The sequence below is a fragment of the Myotis yumanensis genome, unplaced genomic scaffold (genome assembly GCF_028538775.1).
Source record: "Myotis yumanensis isolate MYYU_CA2020_CCGP unplaced genomic scaffold, mMyoYum1.0.hap1 SCAF_5, whole genome shotgun sequence".
Classification (NCBI taxonomy): Eukaryota; Metazoa; Chordata; class Mammalia; order Chiroptera; family Vespertilionidae; genus Myotis; species Myotis yumanensis.
In genome coordinates this window covers 6,813,979-6,830,028 of record NW_027223756.1, presented here as the reverse complement: position 1 = coordinate 6,830,028, position 16,050 = coordinate 6,813,979, and the positions used below count along the sequence as shown (strand labels likewise).

The window sequence follows — 16,050 nt, the reverse complement described above, 5'->3', positions numbered from 1 at the left end:
TGCTTCACCCACTGAAGGGAGAGCGGCCCTCCTGTGCTGGGCCAGGTGTTTCTACCTCTCCTGCCCTCTGGCCCCTGGCCCCGGGCTGCTCTAACCACTGACCCCGCTGGGCTCCTCCGGGGCAGCGGGAGCCCAGCCAGAGGTGGCTCCTGCCTGCGGAGGTGGCAATAAGATTCCTGTGTTTCACAGTTCCAGGGGGAGTCATTCACATGATAGTCTAAATCAGCGGTTCTCAACCTGTGGGTCGCGACCCCTTTGGGGGTCAAACGACCCTTTTCCAGGGGTCGCCAAAGACCATCGGAAAACACATGTATAATTACATATTGTTTTTGTGATTAATCACTATGCTTTAATTATGTTCAATTTGTAACAATGAAAATACACCCTGCATGTCAGATATTTACATTACAATTCATAACAGTAGCAAAATTACAGTTATGAAGTAGCAACGAAAACAATTTTATGGTTAGGGGTCACCACAACATGAGGAACTGAATTAAAAGGTTGTGGCATTAGGAAGGTTGAGAACCACTGGTCTAAATGAATGCCACACGCCACCCCACCCCCGCCCGGGAGCTGTATAGTGTGCAGCCTGTGCGTATGTACTACACGCGGGCACGGGATGATGCAAAACAGAATAAATGAACCTGGAGCGGGGCCACGGAAGCCTGGCCGAGCCCTCGTCACTAACTTTCCAGCCCAGAGCTGCCTCATGCTGAGTCTCTGTGGTGTGTGTGTGTGTGTGTGTGTGTGTGTGTGTGTGTTCAGCTCTCCAGGAAGCACGAGTTCATGAGTGACACCAACCTCTCGGAGCATGCGGCCGTCCCCCCCAGGGCCTCCGTCCTCTCTCAGATGAGTTTTGCCAGCCAGTCCATGCCCATCATCCCAGGTATGCACCCTGCCACCACCAGCGCGGGCGTGTGGAGAGGGTCCGGGCCACCAGCCTGGGGGTGGAGGATGGGTGTGTCTAGACAGCAAAGTGGGCCCGGCGCCCTGTCCTCAGCTGTTCCCCACCCGCAAGCTTCACCAGGCACCCGGGCGGGGGCCAGCGGTCACCGGGCCTCAGGATTCCCTGGGAAAGCATTCATCACACCAGGTGGCCCTGCTTTCTCAGCAAGCCGGGCCTCCCCAGGCGCCAGCAGCGGGTCCCTGAGCCCCGTGTTCTCTTTGGGAACCTGGAACTTACCCCCGCCTCTTGCAGGTGACGAGTGTTTGATGCGCGGATGCTGCGTGCCTCCCCCGCACCCATTCACTGTCCGGCGAGGTTAGCAGCACCCAGACCACCCTTCCTGTTCATAGAGGGGACCCTGAGGCCCTAGCTGGTCACGTGGCATGCCTAAGAGCATGCCCTCTGGCATGCAGCAGTCTCTAGCGTCTGCCACTCTGTGCCAGGCTGCCTGTGGCAGGGCCTAGGGCAGAGAGGAGCAGGACAGGCCCGTGCTGCCCCCAGACACGGCAGGGCAGGGGGGCCTCAGCCAAGACACCTGCTGTACCCCAGTGCCGACCGGTGCCTGGCGCTGTGCTCACTGCTTCTCCCACTATTTCATTTCCGCCTCCGTGCCCACCTGAGGAGTGCCTGGTGCCAATAGCCCCACCGTGTGGATGAGGAAACGGAGGCACTGAGAACGCCATGCCCCTGCCTGTCATGGGCTAGTCATGCAGAGGCCGGGTTCACACTCAGGCCTGTGCCCTGGGGCCGCCCCAACACTGCCCCCGACCCGCAGGAGAGCCCTAAAGGAGGGGTCTGGCCGGGCTCCAGCCCTGGGCCACATGGCACTCTGGGAGTCTGTGCTCTCACCCCCATTTGGCTGATGTCAAAGCCGAGGGTCAGAAGGTAGCTGATTGCTCAGGTCTGTGTGACTCTGAGCGGGCGTCACGCCGGCTGTCCCCACTGGCCCTGCCTCCGGGAAAGGAGAAAGCCAGGCTCCGGGTGTTGGAAGGGGAAGGGCATGTCCCCGGAGGAAGTCGGGGCCCTCCCCGCCCGAGCCCCCCGCGGCCAGCCCAGAGGCCCCGGGAGGAGGGTTCGTGGGCCCGGAGGCAGGCCCTGCGCTGTCCAGGGGCTGGGCAGCCTCACGCAGAGGACACGGCCGCCGCCCCTGCCCGGCTGGGACCGTCCTCCCCTGATTCTGTGCCCTGCCTGCCCCCCACCTGCCACCCGTCACCCACCTGCCCCTGGGCCGAGCTCCCCACCTGCCACTCACCCTCTCTCCCACCTGCTCTCCCTCTCCCTCCAGCCTTCACGCTCTCGGTGGCCGCTGTGCCCGGGACAGAGGATGGCAGCCGGTCCCCCCGCCTCAGCCAGACCTTCCTCCCTTTCTCGGAGGGCGACAAGCACGACAAGAAGACGCTCAAACGGAAGAAAGTGAACCAGTTCTTCAAGACGATGGTGCGGACCCAGACGGTGGAAGACGGGGTGCGGGCGGGAAGCAGAGAGGCAACAGAGAGGAGAAATGGTGTGTGCGTGTGTGAGTGTGTGAGTGTGTGTGAGTGTGAGTGTGTGTGAGCGTGAGTGTGTGTATGTGTAAATGTATGTGTGCATGTGTGTGAGTGCATGTGAGTGTGTGTGAGAGAGTGTATGTGTGCATGTGTGTATGTGTGTGTGCACGCACATGTGTGGTCACCGGGGAGGCAGAGTCAGGCTCCAAGGGCCCTGGTCACTCCTCTGAGCAGCACTGACCCCAGCGGGGCTGCGGATTGTGCCCAGGGGTGTGCAGGCCCCGGGTCTAGGAGCCCACACTGTCCTTCGCCCAGACTGCCCTCGGGTGTGCCCGTCAGGCCACATCAGGCAGCTGGCTTTGGAAGAGTCTGGGGGAAGTTTTCTATTCAACTTATTACAAAATCCTAGTAATTAGAATTTCGTTTCCGAGCCCCAACTATTCAAGTGCATCTGCTGCCGTTACTCAGCAGCCTTCGCTCAGGTTAAAGAAGGAGCCACTGGCACTTTAAAGGGGAACTCTGCTTCTGGAACAGTGTCAAGTGCACTGTGTGCAGCGAGCAGGCCCCTGCCGACCCCCTTCCCCTCTCCCTGGGGGTCACAGCTCCCACCAGCTCTCTGTCCGTGAAGCAACGAAGCCAGTGCTCTCACCGCGGTGTGGCCACACTCAGGGCCGGGGGCCCACACTCACTGGGCTCTGGCAGGGGTCTGCTTAGGGGCCCTCAGGACTGGGTGCCCGTGAGATCCCATCTTGGGGGGTGCTGTTTCTTCTCCCACACAGCTGGCCAGCAAGTCCTCCGAGGACGGCAAGCAGACCCACGACCTGCCCCCTGACCTGTGAGACGTGCCCGCCCGCCCGGGGCTGAGCTCGGGCCGGGAGAGGAGCTTCCAGAAGAAGCGAGCTCAGGACACAGATGCCTCGGAAGCAGGGAAACCTCCAATGGGCCTTCACTCAGACGAGGGAGCGGCTGACCCGGCCCAGAGCTTCCTGGTGACAGACGCCTGCGGGGGGTGGGGAGGGGGGTGAGGACATCACGGGTCCCAGCCGCCTCTCCGTTCTGCCCTCCAGCATCCCAGGCACATCCTTCCATAGCCCGGCTCTCGGGTGCAGGAGCCGTGGTCCTGGCTCATTTCTAAGCCCTCGTCCTTCATAGAAAAGCCTTTTAAATACGCTTTATTTTATTTTTGGTTAACAGTTTTGTACTTGACATTTTTAAATGACAACACCCAGTCTCTTTTTTAGCTGATCGTCTCCAAAGTGTTGCTATTTCTTTCTGGCAATAAAAGTGGTTCCGTTGCGTACTTCTGAATCCGCTGAATCCCTGAGCCCAGCACGGCCGGTGGCTCCCGGAGGCCGGGGGAAGGCGGGAAGGCCAGGGCCTGCCGCCATGTGAAGGGGCCTGGCCTCAGCCTGTCCTAGAGGCTAAGTTGCCCACCTCGTTCCCGCCACCCTGGGAATCTTCTCCGTGCCTCGGACCTTAGGCGCTGAATGCTGGGTCAGGGACACCAGAATAGTCTTCCAGAATCTCCCTCGTGGGGTCTGCGCCGTGGAGAGTTTCACAAGCCTTTCTCCCTTCTGGACAGAGATGGCAACACCACCCAACCAAATGCATGAGCGTTAGGGAAAGGGGGCTGAGGTCCCCTGGACGGAGGGCCCCGCCTTTGGGTCCATCACCAGGTCAGAGGTGGTGGCTTTTCTTGCAGGGACCCCGAGGTGAGGCCCCAGGGAGGCGAGGGGCTCCTCCAGGGAAGGAAGAGGGGATGGGGAGGCCACCTCCACGCCTGCCGGGGCCTGCAGGGGAGGAAAACTGACACCAGGTGGATCTTGGGTGCATGGCAACGTGGGGTTCAGAGCTCGAGCCATGGAGAGACCTGGGGTGGATGCTCCCCTCTGAGAGCCCGAGTCCCTGGGGATGGTGAGGGGGGAGAGCATCATGATGACGATGGTGAGGGGAGAGCATCATGATGATGATGGTGAGGGGGGAGAGCATCCTGACTACAGCTCAGGTTCATTCCGCCCGGACTGCTCCAGCTCAGTGTATGGACACAGCAAGAGTTAACTTCCTACGTCCTGACAGCAGCCCTCGGAGGGGGTCTATTACCCACATGAAGAAACCGAGGCCCAGAGGCAGAGGTGACCTAGATCGCAGGCTCGGTAAGTGGGCAGCCGGACGCGGAAGTGGGCTTTTCTCCACTCCCCCCGCTGTCCCTTGGACACCTCTGTGCGCAGGACCTCTGAGTCCCTGTAGCCTGTTCTCCCAGCCTCTTCCCGGTGGCCTCACATCCCCGTCCCCTCCCCCAGCCCCAGACCTGGTGCTGGTCCAGCCTCCAGTTCCCTCACCAGGCCGAGGCCTCTGGTGGTGGTGGTTGGGGTTTGGGCTGTGCGGCAGGCTCCCTAAGGTGAGGCGGTAGCTCCGGAGGCTGGAATCTGCTGAATTCACTTGTCAAAGGGACAAGGAAAGTGGGCGTGGGCAGAGGAGTGTCCCCAAGCAGCTGAGTCGCTGGGTGGCACCCACCCCTCCCCCAGCCCGGGGAAACCCCCAGATTCGGAGACGTCCTGGGAAAGTCTGCTTTACCCTCTAAAAATTCCCTAATGCTCCTCTCCTCACTCAACAGTGTGTGGCAATAATATTTATGAGTGGTTTTTTTTTCCTAAAAATTATTAGTATCTGTGAGTTCTGTATTAAGGGGCCTGGGGCATTCAGTCACGTGGCAGTAACAGCTGTGCCAGCAGCACTAACAGTGACAGACAACAGTACTAACATAGCTGCCCTCACTCCCGCTTCCCTCCCTTCCATCCTCAAGCCAACCCAGGAGGGTCCCAGCCACACGCATGGGGACCCCAGGCTTGGGGAGTTGGTAACGGTCCCTTGTCGCCTGGCTGGGAGGGGGCCAGCTCTGTCCACTTCCAGCCACACGACCTGAATCCACACACTCACTTTCCACTTTGCCCGTGGCTCAAGGTCAGACTGCATATTCCATGCACGTTTGAGAGTCTCCCCGGCCATGCCAATGACGGAGCTCTGGAAAAAGGGGGTGGGGGCTGTGTGTGCTGCAGGGCCCTGCTGTGCCCCTGGGGAGGTTCCCTTATTGTGAGCAGGGTCTGTGCACAGCCAGCTAGCGATGACGAGGAAGGAGGAAGGGTGCCGTTTGCCATCAGAGCTCCCAGGGAGGGCGATGGGGCGGGTGGGCTGGGTGAGAGGAGGGGTCTACCTGGTGTATCTTCTTCTGTCCTGATGTAGTTTCAGGGACCCTTAGAGGCCGCTTCCTCCAGTCCTCTCGTCCCAGAGCATTGAAAGACTCAGCCAAGGCCACACAGCTGTGATCAGCAGGGCCCGATCCGGACTCAGACCTGCCTGCCTCTAAGCCTGGGTGTCTTCCAGGTGATCGCCCCTTGGGGGCACCCAGAGTCCCCTTGCCTTTTTCTTGCCCTTCCTCTGACTTTGAGACAGAGCTCTTATCAGTCATTCACACTTTAGTGTGATTTAGGGAACCAAGGTTCCTCTCCTAGCCTTATCCTACTGTGGCCTGGATGCTTTCTTCCTTCCTTCCAGACCTTCAGGCTTAAGGAGGAGAGAAACTGAGAGAAACAAAGGGCCCTCCTAGCATCGAAACCCAGGCTGCTCTCTCCCTCCAGGCAGCCTAACCCGTTTGCTGCTCCTTCCGAACCCTGGATGCCTCTGCCTCCGGTTTCCAGGGAAACAGACCCTCAGGCAGTGACTGAATGCCCATATTTTTTTTTTGGGGGGGGGGGGGCAGCTGTGCAGAAGTGAGTGCCAATTAAAAATGTATGAGTAAGTCAGACTACGGGCAAAGCACAAAGATGGCAAAATCACGAGGTGTGAGCCTGAACACTGGACTAGTACAGGGCCCTGCATACCTTGAGCTGCTACCACGAAGGCAGTCATTCGTTTGCTGAATAAACAAAGGAATGAACTACTGCCAAGCCTCACTTCCGGGGCATTTCCTATATCGCCTCCTTTGGTCTTTGCAACAGCCCTTTGAAGGAGGTGACCCTGGTTTTATCCTCGTTTTACAGAAAAGCAAACCAAAGCTCAGGGTTAAGCAACCTCAACGCACTCAGAAAATGTAACTGGAGGAGTCACGATCGAATCCAAACCAGTCCCGCTGCTCCCCTTGGCTGCCTTCTAAGACCTTTTGCCTCGTTGCCAACCCAGCAGAGCTAAGGTGTTTCCCTCCAGGGATGCATTTCCTCCTGACGCTGCAGGTTCTCCTGGGAACCTCCCCTTATAGGGGATCCGACCCTCTTGGCCAGCCCTGAAAGCCAAACAGTCTCTGCCCAATGCTCCCTGCTCTTAAAGAGATGGCCGCCAGAGGGCGCTATTAGCCTGTGTTTCTCCAGCTGCCAACTCCACCAGATGCTGAAAAGCAGGGGAGATGGCACCAATATGGGCTGCAGCCTGCCTGACAGCTGGGCCAGGCTTCCCGGAGGCCCATGCCCTCCTGAACACTGTCCTGGCAGGACAGGAGGCCAGCCCTGAGCACTGAGACAGCCCTCCTGACCACTGTCCGGGCAGGACGGGAGGCCAGCTGTTGCTCACAGAGACATACCTGTAGGCCAGGGGTGGGCAAACTTTTTGACTCGAGGGCCACAATGGGTTCTTAAACTGGACCGGAGGGCTGGAACAAAAGCATGGATGGAGTGTTTGTGTGAACTAATATAAATTCAAAGTAAACATCATTACATAAAAGGGTACGGTCTTTTTTTTTTTTTTTTTTTAGTTTTATTCATTTCAAATGGGCCGGATCCGGCCCGCGGGCCGTAGTTCGCCCACGGCTGCTGTAGGCAGTAGGTAGAAAACCTGTGAGTTCTTATCCCTATTTTACAGATAAGGAAACGGTGGCACAGGGAGGTTAAGCTAGAAGCCAGCTCAGCCCCAGTCCCCTGACTCCCCACCCCAGCCCATCTCCACTCTGCCAGGCTCCTGGGAACCCTGGAACTCACAAGGTACTGGTGTTTTCTGTGTAGAAAGGAGAAGAACCCCAGAAGCCATGCCCCTGTTAAAGGGGAACGTGGGGAAGGCAGGGGAGGCCTCCCCTCACCCTCGGCTCCCGAGTTCCCTCATGGGAGCCCACATTCACGGAGCACCTGCTAGTACCTGGTACTTAGTCCTCAAAGCAACTTTGGGAGGGAGCTGGGCTTCCCCATTTTACAGATGAGGAAACTGAGGTGCAGACAACTGGCTGTTCTCTGAGGCTCCAGTGTCTTATTCAGGAGTAGAGTCGACATTGAGAATGGGCAGCTCTGGCCTCAGAGCCGCGCTGTCTGCTCCCTGCGTGCCTGGTGGGTGGGGCAGCGGTAGCCAGTGCAGATGCCGCCTGCCTCCTCTGTCTCTGGTTCTTCGTGCTCCCTCTGCCTGCTTCCCCACACAATCCTGCACCCCTGAAAGTCAAGGCCAGCGGTAGTGGCCCTGGCTGGCCACAGTCTAGGTGGGGGCCGGGGCATTCACCCCAGCGTGGACTCCAGGATCCAGCAGTGCACCAGGCTGACTGCTGGGCACCCAGAGAGTGGCAGGCCTCCCTTTCCCCAGGCATCGCCCCACATGGAGGGAATTGCCCAAAGTCAGAGCAAATGGCAGAATGCTGGCTGGAGAAGGACAGACCCCTGCCCTGAGCCACCTCCCTGTCAGTCCCTGTCCCCTGGCACCCAGCATCCTCCTCCTCCTCCTCCTCACCATCAGCTGCTGCCTGGTCCTGGGCTCTGCACTTCCCACCTCACATCACTTTTCCCTGCAAAATCCACCAGACAGGTTCCGTTTGTAGCTCCATTTAATAGATGAGCCAACGGAGGCCTTTTGAGATAAGAAACACGGCTGCCAAAGAGCAAAGCCGGGGTTGGGGCCCAGCTTTGCCCACCCCAGAGCCCACATTTTGATATTCTAGTCACTAGAATCTAGTGCCTTGTTGCAAATGTCCCATTTTGAGGTTCAGAATATATGATCTTTTTCATCTGGGCTGTAGCCGTGGCCCCAGAACGCCCTAGGCTGGCTCAGGACCCTCAGCCCAACTTTTTGTGGTTTTTTTCCCTGACGTTGATGAGGGCCCATCGTCTCAGACTGAGATTTCCACTTCTGGAAGATTTCAAAAGCCCAAGAAAATTCCACAGAAGGACCCCGTTTAGAGAGACAGTTGCTTTTTCCCAGAGGTCCTGGGGCTACTCATGGGGCTCCAGGGCCTGCAACTCCCCAAGCTCCACTGGGGTCAGGACAGGCCGCACTGTCCCCCACCCCAAGGGCTGTGCAGTGACAGGGAATCGGGAATGGGGGTGTCTGGGGGTGCTTGGGGCGCCGTGGCCTGAAGCCCTGACCCTGTGGTGAGGGCAGGGAGGGCAGGAGAGGCAGTGTCCCAGCCACAGGGCTCCATGGGAAAGAACCAGGGCCCGGGTGTGACAGGGACACTCAGGTGAGCATTCCCCCCAAAATGCTTCTAAGGAAGGACACCCCAGCAGCAGACAAGCATGGAACAGGAGGTTGGGCAGGTGCTGACCCAGAACAGCCGTGAACTTGTCATGTGACTTGAGGCCCCTCTGACCGTCACCTTCAGACGCAGGGTCTGGCTGCCCAGTCGGTGTCTGCACTGCGTGTCCCGCCCCTCTGGCCTTCGCTGCCACCCCACCTGCCACCCCTCCCTGCCTGCGGGCAGCTGGAAGGGAACAGTGAGCATCGCAAACCCGGGATGATTGCACCTATGAAACGTGCCCTGACTATGCCACAATCACCATAGTTACCGAGCGCCTCTGGGCTCCGTGGGAAATGATTCACACGGTGACAAGGGTTCCTCCGTGGGTGCTCACAGCCACCACAGGAGCGAAGTGGTACCCTTCCCATTTCCACCTGAGAACACAAGCCAATAATGTGACGTCACGTGTCAAGGTTTGCACAGCTGCTCAGCAGCAAAGCTGGGGTTTGAACCCAGGTCCCCCAACTTCAGAAGCCCTGTGCCCTCTGTCTTTACCACATTGCCTCTCGCTGGCCTTTTACCCCGAACCCCCAGAGCAAGTGACCTGCGTTTGTGTAACCACTTAAATCAGAAATTACAGAAAAATAACAATAACTGAAATCACACCCAATTTTCCATGCAGAAATCATAATTGACAGTTTGGTACTTTTATTTATATATTTCATACACATGAATGAATATACACTTTTTCCCACCTCCTGCCACTGACGGTATCTTAATAGTATCCCAATGTTATTAGAACATACACATCTCTCCACAATATGCTACAATCGCTTTCATCGTTTGGATGGTGAGAAATTCATTTGACGGGTCCCCTGTTGCTGGACATTCGGGTCAGTGACAGTTTGTACGGCTCCGGCCATAGGTAGCATTGGGGTGGGCAGCCCTGGAGCTATGCCTGCTCTGGCTAACGGGGGATGGACGATCACAAGTGGAGGGGGGAAGGCTGTGGTCTGCATTGGTGGGTCCCACGGGGACTGTTCTTTAAAAAGACAGCAGCCAGGCCTCGTGGAGACCCTCACTCCAAAAGTGTGGCCTCTTTGCTTTCTACTCTTTGGAACGAACGTGCAATCGGGCCCCTTCTGAGCCACCCTTCACACGCTGGCTGTTCCGTGGTGGGGACAGGTGGTTCCTCGGGGCCTGGGAGGACCCCTCCCACCCCATCACCCCGTCATCCTCTGGGGACCAAGATGCGGCCAACGAGATGCATCCATGACATTCCACTTTCCACGTGTCTCCACATGGGAGAGGGGAGCAGAGGGGCCGGCAGGGAGGATCCCCGGAAGCACCTCCTGCTGGGGGAGTAGGTGGGCTCCTCCTTTGGTCTCAAAGGCCTGTGGGGCCTGGAGGAAGGGAGAGGAAGTTGAATGTGAGGAGGAAGCAGAGGCGTGAGTGCAGGAGGGAGGTGGTGACCAGAGAGGCTGGCTGGAACTTTTCCATCTGCTGACCCCGAGGGAAGTCTGTTCAGGGGACCACCGCCCACTCACCAAGCTGGGGGCCTGCCCTGGGGTGAGGGGGGGTGGAACAAGCCACGTCCCAGCTGCTGATGGAGGCTGGAACCCCACAGAGGGAGGGCCTGTCGGTAACGCCTGGAAAGCAGGGGCGGGGGGGGGGGGGGGGAGGGGGGGGAGGGGGGGGTGTGTGTGGGGGTGCTGGAGTCCTGTGCCTGGAGCCTGAGGCAGAGATGGGCTGGGCGGGCTGAGGGGTGGAGGGCTCTCCCCGGGCCGGCTCCCTCCCCGTCCCGGGCCTCTGCAAGCTGAAACATGAAAGGACTTTGATCAGATAAGGGGCTGCCAGCCTGCCTGGTCCCTGCAGCCAGAAAGGAGCTGGGACAGTGCAGTCCACGCTCGTTTGTCCCTCAGTCCAGCTCACGTGCTCTGCTCTTCCTCTTGTCATGTTATGAGCCCAGGTGCTCCTGCAGAATAATTCCGACCTGTCCTCAGCCCACTCTCTGCCTGCTGCAGTGTGCATGTGTGTGCGTGTGCGTGTGTGTATGTGTGTGTGCATCTGTGTGTAAGAATGCATGCATGTGCATTGATGCAGTGTGCATGTGTGTGCATCTACACGTGTGAATGCATGCATGTGCGTGTGATGGGAGGTCACCTATACACCCGGCCCTTTCCCCTCCGCTCTCCTGATTCCCAGAACCAGGTTCCTTCCTGGAAACTCTACCAAGTATGTCTTCACTTCAAGACCCAAAATGTGGCTTCTGATGCCGTGTCTCACCCGCTGTGGGAGGGGCAGCGAATGAGGGGTCTGTGGGAAAGCCAGGACAGCCTGATGGGGGAAGAAACGCAGAGGAAGTGAGAGAGAGAGAGAGGAGAGAGAGAGAGAGAGAAGAGGTGCCCAGACAAACGTTAGAGACAGATGAGGAGAGAGAGCAGGAGGAGGGAGATGCATGCAGGGCCCAGGAGCACAGGGACGGGTGGGGGTGGGGGTGGGGGGCAGGGGAGAAAGACATCATGACAGGCAGAGAAGGAAAGGAAGAAGGAAAAACATGCACAGAGGATGGCAGGAGAGAGAGAAGGAAGGCATGAAGGGGAGAGAAATATGAGAAGGAGAGAAGAGGAAAGAGAAAAATGAGATGGAAGGAAGGAGGGAAAGGGGGCAAATAGGCTGAGAAAGGAGAGCGGGTGGGGACAGAGGGAAGGAGGGAGAGGACAGAGGGAACCTCTGCTGCAATGCAGGTCTGGGCAGGTCCTTAGCGGGACTGAGGTGGCTGTGGGCTGGGCAGCCCGCTGGGCCGAGGGGCGGGTCTGCCGCAGGTGGCCGCCCCTGGGTGGGGCGGCGGCCAAGCCCTCGGGGTATAAGTGGCAGCTGGGGCCGCGGAGCACCTGCGGGGACAGCTCCCTGTGCAGGTGGCGGCAGGTGCTCTGGAGCCCAGCCCCAGCATGAGCTCCTTCGACCTCCCGGTGCCCTCGCCCCCGCACTGCAGCCCCCAGTTCCCCAGCATCGGCCAGGAGCCCCCCGAGGTCAACCTGTACTACGAGAACTTCTTCCACCCGCAGGGCCTGCCCAGCCCGCAGCGGCCCCCCTCCTTCGAGGCAGGCGGCGAGTATGGGGCCACCCCCAACCCCTACCTCTGGCTCAACGGGCAGGCCATGACCCCGCAGCCCTACCTGCCGGGCCCCAACGCCAGCCCCTTCCTGCCCCAGGCCTACGGGGTGCAGCGGCAGCTGCTGCCCGGCGTGTCCGGCATGGGGGGCGGCGACCTGGGCTGGCTGCCCATCCCGTCGCAGGAGGAGCTGATGAAGCTGGTGCGGCCCCCCCTACTCCTACTCGGCCCTCATCGCCATGGCCATCCACGGGGCGCCCGACAAGCGCCTCACCCTCAGCCAGATCTACCAGTACGTGGCCGACCACTTCCCCTTCTACAACAAGAGCAAGGCCGGCTGGCAGAACTCCATCCGCCACAACCTGTCGCTCAACGACTGCTTCAAGAAGGTGCCCCGCGACGAGGATGACCCAGGTAACGGGGAGGCGCGGTGGCCGCTGCATCCGCAGCCCCTGGTGCCCAGGGAAGGCTCGCTGCCTTCCTCACATCCCCTTCTAGAAAGTTCTAAATCTGACCGTGCCTCCCAGAACTGGGGGTGCTGAGGGGAGTCAGCGGTGAAGGAGACCCGGGGCCCTGGAGGCAGATTGGGGTTTCCATCCTGGCTGGGCCACTGCCCAGTCCATGACCTCGGGCTGGTTCGATCCCCGAGCCTCAGTTTCCCCACCTGAAAAGCAGGGATGGTAACCGTGCCTCCTGCGAAGGCTTGTGGCTGGGGCACAGGGTCATGCACGCCAGGCTGTGGTGCCCGGGGGTGCCTTGCGGTCTGCAGCGGTGGCTGATGGGCCTGGACCCCCGGCAGCAGCTCGTAGGAGTCCTGGGGGGTGAGAGACTGAAATGGAAACCCAGGGGGTCCCCGGGCTGCTGGGAAGACACAGGGCGTTTGTTGAACAGCCACCAAGGGCCGCGTTCTGCTGCCGCGCTGGTTACATCACCTCCTTTCATCCACCGCTGCGGGGCGGCTTTTGGGAAACCCATTCTACAGATAAGGCAAGTAGCAGGCGGGAGACGCCTGCCCGCTCGGCAGGATGGAGGGTTTAGCCAGAATGCGACCTGAACGCAGGCCCCTGACACCAGACTGCGGACCTGTCCTTTCAATGGTGAATTTCTCCGACGCGGAGATGCCCGGAGCGTAGTGTACTGAATACTCAGGTCTCCACGCCCAGAATGAAAGTCCGCTCTGGCCCCATCACAGGAAGCCAGGAGACAGTGTGTGGGGAGGGGGGACCAGGAGACAGTGTGTGGGGAGGGGAAGCCAGGAGACAGTGTGTGGGGAGGGGAAGCCAGGAGACAGTGTGTGGGGAGGGGAAGCCAGGAGACAGTGTGTGGGGAGGGGGGACCAGGGGACAGTGTATGGGGAGGGGGGACCAGGAGACAGTGTGTGGGGAGGGGGGACCAGGAGACAGTGTGTGGGGAGGGGGGGCCAGGAGACAGTGTGTGGGGAGGGGGGACCAGAGGACAGTGTGTGGGGAGGGGGGACCAGGGGACAGTGTGTGGGGAGGGGGGACCAGGGGACAGTGTGTGGGGAGGGGAAGCCAGGAGACAGTGTGTGGGGAGGGGGGACCAGGGGACAGTGTGTGGGGAGGGGGGACCAGCTCCACCACCTGGAGGCTAGCAAGGGGGCCAGTGTGTGTCCCTTCAATAGCCGGCCGTAGCCTCGGGCCAGGAGACAGACAGGCAGGCAGAGTTCAGACCTAACCTGGGGCCCTCGGACTTCCCAGTCACACACCTAGCGCCTTCCTTTCCACTCAGCCTGAGGACGAAGGGCAGGTACAACGGGCCCACTTCTCAGACTAGGAAACTGAGGCTCGCCCAGGGCCCCTCAGTCAGTGAGGAGCAAGGTGGAGACTCAAGTCCATCTTTGGAGTTCATGCCCGGGACTTCGGGGGAGCCCTGCCTTTTTCCCAAGTGTTCTTCCTCATCTCCGCTCACCTCCCCCCCCCCCCCCCTCCGCCGCCCCGACTCCACCTCCAGTACTTGAACTTCTGAGACTCTGCTGTGAACAAGGTCACAGCCCCTGCCTGTCTGTCTTTGAGCTCCGAGCAGCGAGGGGTTGGAACCCTTCTCCCTTCTCAGTCTCCGACTTTTGTTCTCTGTCTTTCCGATTGTTCCCTGTGTTTTGACTTGACAGTGGGAGGAATAAGAGCAAAGCGCCGCCGTATCCGTCTCTCCACTCACCTTCCCCGCTTTCGTTCGCACAGGCAAAGGGAACTACTGGACCCTGGACCCCAACTGTGAGAAGATGTTCGACAACGGGAACTTCCGCAGGAAGAGGAAGAGGAAGTCGGACGTCTCATCGGGCCCCGGGGAGAAGGCGGAGAGCGGGCTCCTGGCGGGCAGCCCCAAGAGCGCAGACGCCCAGGACATCTTGGAAGGCACCTCCCCGGGCTCCGCTGGCTCCCCCGAGCAGCGACCATCCCCGGGACCCCCGGGCACCCCATGCCTCAACGGCTTCCTCTCCTCCATGACGTCCTACGTGAGCGGGGCCAGCCCCGCCAGCCGCCCTGTGGCCACGCCGGGACTGAGTCCTGAGCCCACTGACAAGATGGGGCAGAACTTGGGGAACTTCAACTCCTACACCCCACTCACCAGCCTCGGCGGCCACGGGGCTGGGGGCGAATGGGCCAACCCCATGCCCACCAATGCTCTGGGCTATGGGGGCTCTGTCCTCAACCAGTTCAGCCCCCACTTCTACAACAGCATCAACACGAACAGCGTCCTCTACCCCCGGGAGGGCACCGAGGTCTAGGACTGCTCAGTCCCTGAGCCACATGGACGTGCCCCAGGTCCCCCGGCTGCCCAGACACCTCCGAGCTGCCCAGACAGACACAGGAGGCTCAGAGCACTTCCTCCTGTTTCCGGAACCCGGTGTCAACCTTCCGTGTCACCCACACCTGGACACACACCCACAACTTGGCACTGGAAATGCTGGTGCCTGAATGACAGTCACCAAGGTGGCCCTTTGTTGAGCACTTACTATGTGCCTGGAGCCGTACTAGGCTCAGAAGGCCTAGCCACACTTACTATCTAGCTACCTTATGGGGGTCCTATGAAGGCCCTCATTTTACAGAGAGAAAACTGGGTCATATAAACTGGTGAGGGGCAGAGCCAAGAGTCAGGTCCTGGGGGACCCCACTTTGGGGGCCAATGGAGGGAGGGGTGGAGGGATTGACTGAGCAGCGTCCCTGTGAAGGTCCGTGTGAAAGCTGGTTGTGACGAGCACACCCACTGCCTCTGGCCGTCCATCAGAACTTAGCACCAGCCCCGGGCACACGCCATCCTGGTGCTATGGCCCCAGCTTCCCTGCAGCACTCCTTCCGCCGCCACTGGAGGCAGGAAGCCCAGGTCATGCCCCCGCAGAGGGGCACCATTTTCCCAGACCCAGAGACCTCCCGCAGGGCAGGAACAGGAGTGGTGCACCCCCAGCACCCCACCTGGTGCTCCCCACCCGCAAACCCTCGAAAAGACCAGCTCCCTGTGTGCACGTCATGGACCGGTGAGCGGGCGGCGGCTGAGCCTTCCAAGAGAAACAGGCTGAGACCCGCTTCCCTTTCACAGCCCGAGAAGTGAGTGTCAGAACAGGCCTCGCGGAGGGCCTGCTCCCGCCAGGGTCCGAGAGCAGCTCCTGGGACTGCTCTTGCTCCCGTATGTGCTTTACATGCTTCTGTATGTACTTTACACGCTTCCGTATGTACTTTACACGCCTGCGGTCCTTCCTCACAGCACCCCCTGGGAAGTGTTTTTTTGTTTTCTTATTTTCTTTTTGATTAAAACAAACCAACAGAAAACTGTGTGCGTCCCTTCCTTGTGAGTTTCCCTGTCCCTGGGCCGCTGGTCGACTCAACGGGGGGCCAGGGACAGCCTGCAGCTGCGGCTTCAGGGACTGCAGGCGAGACAGAATGGGTGCAAGCTCCCTCCCTCCCACACTGGTGTGCAGACAGGACAAAGGCCCCAAGGGAAAGAGGGGGGCTTGCAGGGATGGGGTAGGTGCGTGGAAGGAGCCCATCTATCCCGACACAAACTATGGGCTGGGCATCGCCCAATCTTGACAGCTCACATGGTCCTCATAACTGTGCTTGGGTCA

At 59.7% G+C, this 16,050-nt stretch overlaps 2 protein-coding genes across 5 annotated transcripts in view; both read left to right on the top strand.

The window, feature by feature from the left end:
- DOCK2 (dedicator of cytokinesis 2) overlaps positions 1–3,736 on the top strand; it is a 372,626-nt gene extending 368,890 nt beyond the window's left edge. For 3 of the 4 annotated variants that reach the window (XM_070414429.1, XM_070414433.1, XM_070414431.1), the window contains 4 exons: positions 769–889; positions 1,202–1,264; positions 2,235–2,386; positions 3,216–3,736. In XM_070414429.1, coding sequence (XP_070270530.1) covers positions 769–889; positions 1,202–1,264; positions 2,235–2,386; positions 3,216–3,275 — 396 coding nt within the window. In that variant the 3' untranslated portion in view covers positions 3,276–3,736. The remainder of the gene's footprint in view (positions 1–768; positions 890–1,201; positions 1,265–2,234; positions 2,387–3,215) is intronic. The other variant, XM_070414430.1, reaches the window with a different exon arrangement.
- Positions 3,737–11,805: 8,069 nt separating this feature from the next.
- On the top strand, positions 11,806–15,747 carry FOXI1 (forkhead box I1). Its single transcript, XM_070417080.1, is given in 3 exon segments — positions 11,806–12,177; positions 12,179–12,383; positions 14,168–15,747. Coding segments are annotated over 3 exon segments (1,125 nt in total). The 3' UTR covers positions 14,716–15,747.
- Positions 15,748–16,050: the final 303 nt, after the last annotated feature.